Genomic DNA, 11,697 nt, shown 5'->3' with positions numbered 1-11,697 from the left:
TATGTGATGGTTGAACGTGTATCCTGAGATTTGACCTACTATCTAAGCAACTCTTCACCCTAGAAATGACTACTAAAGTGTAACCAAGAGTTTGTTTATAGGGATTCTTTGAAGAGTCTGTCCCTTATCTCAGAAAAGTCCTGACTGAACCACACAAATAACACAAAGGAAACATAAAAACAGATTCTTGTTCTGTTGTGCAAAAAAATTTATTGGAGAAGGAAACAATTGAGGCTAGGTTCAAGGGTAATGACAGATCATGAGATCCCAGAGAACATGATAATCTTCTGTCTGTTTTCAGCGGCAGCAGAATACCCCACGTAATGGACCTATTTTGCATATCCCAGAGACATGTTCAGAACCTCTGCAGGATCTTTTTCTACATTTGCATTTCAGGTCTGCTGAGGCTGAGGAAACAGAGAACACCAGGCATAAAGTAAGGTAGCCAGCAGTATGCAATAATGTATAATACTATGAAGATACATGACATATGGTACAGAGGAGGTGTTTTTTTATTGGTGACAGCATACCCAGTACAATGATCAACTCCAAACACATACACAAACATAATACATTAAACAAGGGTTGATCACATAACTGACTTGAGAGGCATTTCGGGTCCTTCACCTTTCTGTGGTGTCCTGATCAAACACTGGCATTTGGTCCCTAAATCTATTTTTTTAAGCAAAGAAGATTTTTCTTTCTATAACAAAATTATCAACTGGATAGACAAAGAGCTGATCAGTATGTTCTATATTTTGAAATTCTTCCACAGATAAATTTTTAGAACAAAAAAATTAAAAGAAAGAAAATCTGTTACACTTTTTTAGCTTTGTGTGTGACTTCTATTAATAAGACAGTAAAGATCTTAGAGGATCAATCAAGATTCTTCCTGAATCACACAGCTCTCCACAGGAATCCAGGACACCTCTTCAACCCTGTCTCAGGAGACACCCAACCCACGATCACACTGAGCGTCACCACTCACCTTGACCTTGAAGAACAGAGCCTTCTGGGTTTCCAAGTATGATGGAAACATCTTGGTCCTCTGATCCTGGCTGCTCCTCATTTTTAACCTCCTCAGTTGCTTCTGGCAGAGGGTCAGCCAGGGCCTGAAAGGCCAGCAAGACAAGGGCAGAGAGGAGGACAAGTGTCTTCATGGCTGAGAGTCACCTGGAAGAAGGGTGAACAGGAGCCCAGTGTGTGGGGAGTGAGGAGCCAGGCTGTATTTATAGGGCTGTCATGAGAAGGTGCAGACACAGGTTCTATAGGGAGAGAGGGCACACACTGATGGAACTGGGAGAGACTGTTGCCCTCAAGATCCCTTTGATGTTCCTCAGTTCTCAAAGCTGCTGCCATGATGTTGGTCTGTGTGTTCAGTGACAGCCCTCCCTTTCAGGTGACAATGATAAAGGGGCCTTGCTCTCTTGTCCTGTTTCCCATCTGCTTGAATATTTACCTTTCTGTAGTGAGGTTAAGAGGCGGGCATTTCAATGTTATTAAGATCATGGAACAGGGGTTTTTGTTCAGAAGTCTGAGCCTGCTGTTCTCAGACAGTGTGGATCCTGAACCACACCTGAGTACCTGTGGATTGGACAGTCAGTTCTTTGAGGGATTTGGAGTATTATCACTCTCATGGAGGAAGACTTTGTGAATATCTTCCTTCGGGGCCTTTATAGAGAAAGATGGCCCCGGTGAATCTAGCTCAAGAGGAGCTGAGGGACAGAGTAGGTCAGAGTGAACCTAGAGCAGGTTGTTCTAAGAACCTAGTGTGACCTGAACACATGTCATGGGTGCATTCCATGTTTCTCTTCACACCTTGAGAGCCATCAAATGATGTGGTGAGGCTCATGTCTCAGATTATGCATTTTTCAAAACTTTTTGTAAAATGGGAACTTACTTCCGAGATTCAAAGTGTGTAGAGGTTGATGTCCTTTGTCCTAAACCCAAGAAGCGACTCTTCTCAAGAAGCCACTGCCATTCATCTAGGAACACTGTTCTGTACCTCTCTTCATCCACTTCCCTCATTATGCGTATGGCAAAAAGATAGAGAACTCTCTACTAACATCTGTCAGCATGTGGTGTCCCAGTGTTATAAGCGCTAGCTCATATTTGTATGTTGATAAAAACGGTTCCATTGTTAAAATGTTTTTTTAATGCTGTGTGCAATAACTATCAAAGCAATAAGATTATTATTTTACATGCACATGCATAGTTACACACACGCATACACACACACACACACACACACACACACACACACACACACACACACACATTACCTAATAGTACATGACCTCTTCAATATCTTTGTGGACTAATATTTATCAGTCAAAAACCTTATTTTATATTTCAGACGCATCCCTCACTCATTCCTGATTTTCAACGTTGCTCTCAGTAGCACTTAGTAAATTTGCATACCCACCATGCTCATTTAAATTGCTTATGTTATTCGTTTTCACGTGCCATTCTTCCTGCCAGTGTTCAGCCCAGAACTTATTATTGATGTCTGAGACAATCTTGAACCATTAAAACATAAGTTTTAAGAAGAAGTACCTTTTTCAGTGAGGCAATCTTAAGGTCTGCTGTACTCTGAATTGGATGTGGGTATGATCAAACCTCCACTTTTTTGTGTCACAAGCCAGTGTGCAAAATGTCAACATAAATTGAAGTTTCCCTTAATAATCAACTCTATTTCATTAGCAGTGACCATCCTTGTGAATTTTTTGGCTTGTGATAACTGGCAAAACCCTTTTCTTCAGGTATTTCTAGGGAATGTAGGTGATTCACTGGTGGATTCACAACTAATCCAGAGGAGGAAAAATTGCAGAGGCAGAGAACAAGAAGACCCTGTGGAGAGATCATCTGCCACCAGAAGTCTACAACATTGAGCAACTATCAGGTTCTAATGAAGGAAAACCAATAGTCCCAATAAATGACAGAACTTAGTACTATAAAATGCAGAACTTAAGGTGGAATATAGTGGAGGGGTGAAGTACAAGGAATTTGGGCACAGCCCACTTGCCTAAACTTTATTGTCTCTGAGTAAGGCAATAAACCTCTTCAAAGTTTCTTTACCAAGCCACAAAATGTTTGTCAACAAAAGCAGCTATTTTATTGGGTTGTTGTGAAAAATCTCTTATCAAAATAGATAAAAAAGATCTCAGCAATTCATAAAGATAAACTAATACAAACATACTGCATATGTTATAGGCTTTGAGAATGTTATCTGGAACCATAAGACTCAAATTATCATGATTTCTATGAAGTCACACAAAGCTGTCCTGACTTGTATAATAAATGAAAATTTAGAATTCTTACCTTATGTATAAAGTGGTTAAGTTCAATAGTATTTAAGTGTTTTATCCAAAAGTTAATGGCATATATTTGTGAAACTGGCAATGTTCATATTTTCTGGTTTCAAACACCTCAAGAACTTTATGGCATTAGTAACCTCATTATGAAAAAGACATCACACAAATTAAGCAGTTATCAAAGATAAAGTAAAAGAGGTTAATGTAACTACAGAAGAGTGAGAAAATGAGTCTCTCTTGAGGAATGATGAGACTTGGGCAAGCTTAGAATTTAAGTGTAATAGAAATAATAATGATGTTGGGAAGAAGAAAAACAGGGAAAGTCCAACAGAGTAACGTGCAGACATTTGTGACAAGAAGACTATGATGTTAGGATGGCTAAGGAGTTTCTCAAAGACAAACCACCCTGTTTTAAAATTGAGTGTTTAGGACACAGTGAAGTCTAATGGATTTTTATTTTGAAGTCAATATAGGAATTGTGACTCCAGTTCCAGTTTACAAAATTTTCCCTGTGTTTCCATGTTCTAAAAGGAGACCACAGTCACAGCAAGAATCCATAACTTGGGCCTGCCACAACTCTGGCTGCTATGAAGCTGTAAGCATGTGTTCTCCTTTTGAAGTTTAATTGATGACTGGGATATTTTAAAGATCTTGGGTAGTTTCCCATGATACCATAGGTTGCTTACTGAAGTTAGTTTGGAAGTTTATTATAATGATAAGTGATGACAATATGTTGACAATGCCATGTTGGTGAAGAAGATGGGATTTCAATAGGGACATGTCTTCTCCTTATCACAAACTACAGTAATTCTCAATTAGGATATGAACTGGCAGTTCTTCCATGTTTCTCCAAGGGCAAATGAAGTTAATTCTTTGAGGTTCTTAGGGATTACTCTAAACTAGGGGACCCACCAGTGAGTCAAAAGCATGCATTCTGTAACTAAACTGGGGAATGTACCAGGCCATTTCTTTTCTATCAACAACTGTCTCCCAGATCATGACTTAGCTTAGGCTCATTTCTGGCTACATCTTTTAACTTAAATTAAGCTGTTTCTCTATCTTTTTCCTTGGGCATTTTTACCTTCCTTTAACCTTTCTTGTTACTTGTCCAATTCTCTGTCTGCTGCCTGGCTCACCCCAGAGTCTCTGTCTGTTTCTCCCCTGTTCTATCCTCTTGTTCTTCTCTCTTCTCATTCTTCTCGAGCCTAGATTTCACCTCTTCTTTATTCTTTCTGCTGCCAGCTCCAACTGTCCCTCTTCTCTGTCTAGCTATTGGCTATTCAGCTCTTTATTAAACCCATCAGGTGCCTTAGGATGTTAAAATGAAACAAATGCAACACATCTTTCCATTGTTAAACAAATGCAGCATAAAGAAATGTAACATTCCTTACCAAGCTAAAGCAATATTCTGCAACATACACAAATGCAATACATCTTTGCCTGACTGAAGTATTATTTCACAACTTGGGGGAGTCTTTCTCATGGAACTTTGTCTAGTGAGCACTCATGTGCCACAGTACACATGTGGGAGTCAGAGGACAGCTAATGGCTGTCTGCTTCTCCTTCATTTGTAGATCCTGAGGTTGTCACATGTGGTGGTAGTCTGTCTCCTAGAAACAAATGGTATTGGCCCTCATTAGTTTAGTTTCAGTTGTCTGGATTTCTTTTTGCACAATTTGTTTCCTTGACATTTTATCTCTTCAATAGCCTTTCTCTTTGTTTTTCACTTCAGTTCTCAAAAATGAATTCATTGATATTCCTTCTTGAGCTGTCTTCTTTCATTCTATCACAATAAGATTGTTTCAGAAGAATCTGTGAGGCTATTGCATGTGAGATGCATTAGTGAGTGAGTCCATGAAAATTAAGAGAAAATTGAGTTGCCCTGTCATCTCTGCACTCCTGTTTTTGTGTCAGGCTCCCCTGCCAACCCTGGGATGTTCTAACAAAATCTCCACTCAGCTACTGCCAGTGTGACTGATATTTGCAAGGGAGCAGAGCCCAGCAGGGTTGCCACAAGTGGCCCTGTGGATGAGAGAATACAGCAGGAATTGATGACACTTTTTTTTTTTCTGGCGACAAAGGGATTTCCACCTTCCTGAATCAGACAACCTGTTCAAATGGGTAGGGACAATCCATGGAGCAGCGTGCACAGGATATCAAGACCTGAGGTATAAACTCTCACTAGAGTTCTCCAGTGCCTACCCTTACAATGGACCCATGGTGAAGTTCCTCACTCCCTGCTCCCACCCCATAGTAGATATGGAAGGCACATCTGCATGGACATCCTCAAGGGAAAGTGGTCCCCATTCTAGGATGTCAGAACCCTTAGCTCTCTATCCAGAGCCATAGAAGAACAAGCATGAATAGCCATTTGAGCACACATGCCACTGAGCTCTGGAAAACCCCACAGAGTGTACGAAGTGCCTGCACAAAAGCAATTGACAACAGGTCAAGACCCCCGACACTAGATATCCACCTTCTCTTTTTGCTGTGTCTTTTTCTTAGAATGTTCTGTCCTCTCCTTGAATTCTAAGCTATTCTGTTGTTTTTGTTTTATTTTTTCTTTTAAATTAAGTCTCCTTGATCCCTACAATATATGTTAAACAAATATACATTGATTTTTTATAAATAATTTTAAGTCAAAATGAGAGAGAAGAGGCTCACAATTGGGCTAGCAGAATCATTTGAACTTCTTTATTTCACTTTCCATCTGGAAGCTGTATCCTCCTTGCAGTTGCTACTAACTGGAGTCATGATATTCATTAAAACTGTTTCATTTAAGAGTCAGACACTTACATTCCAAAGGCTCTTGACTAAGCCTCACAATATCATGGGTAAGTAGCATGTCCTTCCAGGTGTCAAAGTGAGTAGTACATTCATTATTCTCCATCCCTGGTACACAGAATGAGCAGCATGTATCAGATCTTATATGTATCCACAAGATTCTGATTCAGTTAAATAAACAGTAGACTACTCCCACAATGGTCAGACAAGTCTTGGTTGGGCCTGGACATGCAAAGAGAGTATAAGGCACTGGTTGAAGGAATTACAAGTGAGGCATATATAATCTGGAAAGTTGCTTGAGGTATCCATGATGGTTGTCATATTGGCTTCATGATGGTCAGTAGCATGATCAACAGTCACCATTGTATTATGGATGGGAACAGTGAGCCTATATGACTTTATATGCATCACTTTGGTAATAGATTTTCTGCTTCTAGATATGCAATCAAAACCATTGGGGCTTTTAGGCAAGATGGTATATTTATATATTTGTATTATATATGTATCCATAAGATGATATACATTGATGTTTTCTTACTTAATAAAAATGCATAGAAATCACTAAATTCTACAAACTGGAAAAGGATCTCAATTTGATGAATGAATTCATAGCTGATACCATGAATAATTTAAGGCAAGAGAAAACTTGATATACTTGTTTATTCATTTATTCTTTTGCACAACATGAGTACTAGGGAAAACATAACAGTCCAGTACAGGAAAGTGTCATGGTGAAGACTACTGGTTTCATGGAAAGCCAGGAGGAGGATTTCCTGGCATGCAAACTCTTTATTGTGTCGTTTTATTTTGTTTTTTATTTTGTTATTTTTATATATATTTGAATTACAAACAAGACTGAATTACATGACAATCTCAGTTCACTTCCTCCTCCCTTCCTCTTCTACCACCCTCAACTAAAATCCTACCTATCATATGTCCTTTCTTCTAATCTACACCTGACTCAATATTTCTGCTTCCTCGTGACCTCTGCATCCTTCCTTTCCTCCCTTCTCACTCTGGTAGCTTCGTCCCCCCTCTTCCCATGCTCTCAATTTGTTCTGAGGATGTTAATTGTGCCTTAATTCTTGTCTCCTAAAAATAAAATGACCACAATCTCAGATGTGAACCACAGCACATCATTTGATGGCTCCCCAAGTGTGAAGAGGCCCCTGAAATGCCCTCATGAGATGTGTTCAGGTCATACCAGCTTCTTCATGACAACATGCTCTAGCCTCAATCTGACCACTTCTGTCTTCAACGCCTCTTGAACTAGATTCACCATGACCATCTTACTTTCTCCATAAAGGTCCCAAAGGAGGGGATTCACAAATTCTTCCTTCATGAGGATGATTAAACCCCAGAATGACTAAAAGACTAAAAGAGTGTCCAATCCACAGGTGTGTTCCAGGATCCTCACTCTCTAAGAACTGCAAGTTCCCACTTCAGAAACAAAAAAAACCCAGTTCCATGAGCTTACTAACCTTGAAATGCCCGCCTTTTTCTTTTCCTCACTACAGAAATGTAAACACTCAAGCAGATGGGAAACAGGAGAAGTGAGCTATGCCACTTCATCATTGTCAGCTGGAAGGGAGCAGGGAGGGCTGTCACTGAACACACAGACCAACATCATGGCAGCAGCTATGAGAACAAAGGAACATCAAAGGGATCGTGAGGGCAAGGGTCTCTCCCAGTTCCATCAGTGTGTGCCCTCTCTCCTTACAGATCTTGTGTCTGCACCTTCTCATGACAGCCCTATAAATACAGCCTGGCTCCTCACTCCCTACAGACTAGGCTCCTGTTCATCCCTCCTCCAGGTGACTCTCAGCCATGAAGACACTTGTCCTCCTCTCTGCCCTTGTCCTGCTGGCCTTTCAGGCCCTGGCTGATCCTCTGCCAGAAGCAACTGAGGAGGTTAAAAATGAGGAGCAGCCAGGAGTAGAAGACCAAGATGTGTCCATCTCCTTTGGAGACCCAGATGGCTCTGCTATTCCAGGTCAAGGTGAGTGGTGATGCCCAAGTGTGATAGTGGGTTGGGGTCTCCTGAGACAGGGTTGAAGGGGTGCCCTGGAATCCTGTGCAGAGCTGTGTGATTCGGAAAGGTTTCTCTGATGATCCTCCATGATCTTCACTGTCTAAATCATAGAAGTAATAGACAAAGTTAAAAAAGCATAACTAATTGTCTTTCTTTTGAGGACTTTGACCTAAAAATGTATCTGTAGAATAGTTTCAAAATATAGAGTATATTAATTAGCCCTTTGTCTATCCAGTTGTTAACTTTGTTTTTGAAAGAAAAATCTTCTCTGCTTAAAAGAATAGATATAGGAAGCAAATGCCAGTGTATGATTGTGTTGTGTTAGGAAGACACAAAAAGGTGAAGGAACAGAAATGCCTGTCAAGTCTGTCTTGTGATCAACACTTGGGATTTTTTTGCAAAAATATAAAACATGTTTTATTTTATAGAAAGACTTAAAACAGTTTGTAATGTGGGATCCACATGTGACCAACACTTTTTAAATGTATTATTTCCCAGTGTTTGGAGTTGATCTTGGTTCTGGGTGTGATGTCACTGATACAAACAAATGTCCTCTGTACCATATGTCATGTGTCTTTATGGTACTGTATACTATTGCACACTGCTGGATACCTTACTTAGTGCCTGGTATTCTCTGTTTCCTCAGCTGCACCTGGCCTGAGATGCTTCTGTAGAAAAAAATCCTGCAGAGGATCTGAGCGTGTTTCTGGGGGTTGCATACTAGGTCCATTACCAGCCATACTCTGCTGCCGCTGAGACCAGGGACAACATCAACATGTACTCTGGGGCATCATGATCTGTCATTACCCTTGTACTTAGCCTCAATTGTTTTCCTTATCAAATAAATTTCCTTGCAGAAAAAGAATCTGTTTTTGTGTTTCTTTGGTGCTTTCTATGGCTTAGTCAGGACTCTTCTGAGCTAGGTACAGACTCTTCAATGAATCCTTATACACCAAGTCTTGTTACACTTTAGTAGTCATTTCAAGGGTGAAAAGAAACTCCAATAATAAGTCACATCTCAGGATACCCTTTCAATAATCAAATACTTTTGACTTGCCATTATCTTCAACTTGCTATTACTTTAAACTTTCTTCTCTTATTCCTTCCTGTATTGTGGGGTCAGGAGCCCTTTTCCAGGACTCTTCACCATGAAAGAGGCATTGGCTGGATATGCATGAAGAATCAGATTGAGTAGGAGTTTCTGTGTCCTCAAGACCACAGTTTCATCCACAGCCTGCCTTGCTCATAGGGATTGGTGTGATTCACTGAATTCCTCCAGTCTTTGGGGCTTTGGACAAGCAATTTATGTTAAATATATATATTTGTCATTTTAAAACAAGGTTTCTCTGTATAACATTTGCAGTTCTAGAACTCACTTTGTAGATCAGGTTGGCTACAAACTCACAGAGATCTATCTACCTGTCTTTGCCCCCCACGTGCTATTATTTATGGTTTATGTGCTTTGTCCCAATCCCAAGAAGTGACTCTTCTCAAGAAGCCACTGCCATTCATATAGCAACACTGTTCTGTACCTGTTTTCATCCACTTACCTCATTGTGTATACGGCAAAAAGATAGAGAACTCTCTACTATCTTCTGTCAGCATGTGGTGTCCCAGTGGTATAAGTGCTAGTTCATATTTGCATGTTAATAAAAACTGTTCCATTGTTAAAATGTTTTTACTGCTGTGTGCAGTAACTATCAAAGTAATAAGTTTTCTATTTTACATACACATGAATAGTTATACACACACATTGCCTTATAAGACAAGATCTCTTCAATATCTTTATAGACATATTCATCAGTCAAAAATCTTATTTTATATTTCAGACACATCCCTCACTGTCTTTCTGATTTTCAGAGTTGCTCTCAGTAGCACTTAGTATTTGTATACCCCTCATGCTCATTTGAATTATTTATGTTATTGGTTTTTACTTGCCATTCCTCCTGCCAGTGTTCAGCCCAGAACTTATTATTGATGTCTGAGACCATCTTGAACCATTAAAACATAACCTTTAAGAAGAAGTTCCTTTTACAGTGAGGCAATCTTAAGGTCTCCTGTACTCTGAATTGGGTGTGGTTATGATCAAACCTCCACTTTTGTGTCACAAGCCAGTGTGAGAGTGTCAACAGAACTCAGTTTCCCTTAATAATCAACTCTATTTCGTTAGCAGTGATCATAGCTGTGGTTCTTTTAGGCTTGTGATAACTGGCAAAAACATTTTCTTCAGGTATTTCTGAAGAGTGTACATCATTCACTGGTGGGTTCACATCTATCCCCAGAAGAGGAAAATTGCAGAGGTGGAGACCAAGGAGACTTTGTGGAGAGATGTCTGGCAACAGAAGTCTACAACATTGAGCAATTATCAGGTTCTAATTAAGGAAAACCAATAGCCCCAATAAATGACAGAATTTAGCATTATAAAATGCACAAGTTAAGGTGGAATATAGGGTAGTGGTGAAGCACAAGGGATTTGGACACAGCCCTCTTGCTTATTCTTTAGTGTCTCTGAGAAAGGCAATTAACCACTTCAAAGTTCCTTTACAAAGCCACAAAATGTTTGCCAACAAAAGCAGCTAGTTTATTGGGTTGTTGTGAAAATCTCTTATCAAAATAGATAAAAGACCTCAGAAAACCTTAAAGATAAACTAATACTGCATATGTTATATACTTTGTGAATGTTACTTGGTATCATAAGACTCAAATCTTCATGATTTCTATGAAGTCACACAAAGCTGTCCTGACCTGTATAATAAATCAAAATTTAGAATTCTTACCTTATGTAAAAAGTGATTAAGTTCAATAGAATTTAAGAGTTTTATTCAAAAGTTAATGACATATATTTGTGAAACTGGCAAGGTTCATATTTTCTGGTTTCAAACACATCAAGGACTTTATGGCATTAGTAATCACATTGTGAAAGAGAGTTCACACAAATTAAGTAAAAGAGGTTAATGTAACTACAGAAGAGTGAGACAATGAGTCTCTCTTGAGGATGGATGAGACCTTGACAAGCTGAGAAATTATGTGCAATAGAAATAAAAATGACTTTGGGAAGAAGAAAAACAGGGAAAGTCCAACAGAGTGACGTTCAGACATTTGTGACCAGAAAACTATGATGTTAGGATGGCTGACAAGTTTCTCAGAGACAAACCACCCTGTTTTAAAATTGAGTGTTTAGGACACAGTGAAGTCTAATGGATTTTTATTTTGAAGTCAATATAGGAATTGTGACTCCAGTTCCAGTTTACACACTTTTCCCTGTGTTTCCATGTTCTAAAAGGAGACCACAGTCACAGTAAGAATCCATAACAGGGCCTGCCACAGCGTTGGCTGCTATGAGCCTGTAAGCATGTGTTCTCCTTTTGAAGATTCTTTGATGACTGGGATATTTTAAAGATCTTGGGTAGTTTTCCATGATACCATAGGTTGCTTACTGAAGTTTGTTTGGAAGTTTATTATAATGATAAGTGATGACAATATGTTGACAATGCCATGTTGGTGGAGAAGATGGGATTTCAATAGGGACATGTCTTCTTCTTATCACAAACTACAGTAATTCTCAAT

The 11,697-nt window shown here is 39.4% G+C and overlaps 2 protein-coding genes across 2 annotated transcripts; one reads left to right on the top strand and one right to left on the bottom strand.

The window, feature by feature from the left end:
* Positions 1-297: 297 nt before the first annotated feature.
* Positions 298-1,160, bottom strand: LOC113831044 (alpha-defensin 9-like). Its single transcript, XM_027390022.1, has 2 exons — positions 989-1,160; positions 298-407 (listed from the first exon to the last, which is right to left on the bottom strand). The coding sequence occupies exons 1-2, from the start codon at positions 1,158-1,160 to the stop codon at positions 298-300; spliced, it is 282 nt and encodes a 93-aa protein (XP_027245823.1).
* Positions 1,161-7,925: 6,765 nt separating this feature from the next.
* Positions 7,926-8,886, top strand: LOC100768088 (alpha-defensin 10-like). The gene is made up of 2 exons (XM_027390021.2): positions 7,926-8,097; positions 8,777-8,886. Exons 1-2 carry the CDS (start codon positions 7,926-7,928, stop codon positions 8,884-8,886), a joined length of 282 nt encoding a protein of 93 aa, XP_027245822.1.
* The last annotated feature ends 2,811 nt before the right edge of the window (positions 8,887-11,697 follow it).

The sequence above is a fragment of the Cricetulus griseus genome (assembly GCF_003668045.3).
Source record: "Cricetulus griseus strain 17A/GY chromosome 1 unlocalized genomic scaffold, alternate assembly CriGri-PICRH-1.0 chr1_1, whole genome shotgun sequence".
NCBI lineage: Eukaryota > Metazoa > Chordata > Mammalia > Rodentia > Cricetidae > Cricetulus > Cricetulus griseus.
This window is presented reverse-complemented; position numbering and strand designations above follow the sequence as displayed.

Bases quoted from the DNA above. Each gene is read 5' to 3' on its own strand.
- LOC113831044 (XM_027390022.1), bottom strand. From the start codon at position 1,160: ATGAAGACACTTGTCCTCCTCTCTGCCCTTGTCTTGCTGGCCTTTCAG. The intron at 408-988 runs GTGAGTGGTGAC...CTGTTTCCTCAG, and splicing joins CTCTGTTCTTCAAGGTCAAG to CCTCAGCAGACCTGAAATGC.
- LOC100768088 (XM_027390021.2), top strand. From the start codon at position 7,926: ATGAAGACACTTGTCCTCCTCTCTGCCCTTGTCCTGCTGGCCTTTCAG. The intron at 8,098-8,776 runs GTGAGTGGTGAT...CTGTTTCCTCAG, and splicing joins CTCTGCTATTCCAGGTCAAG to CTGCACCTGGCCTGAGATGC.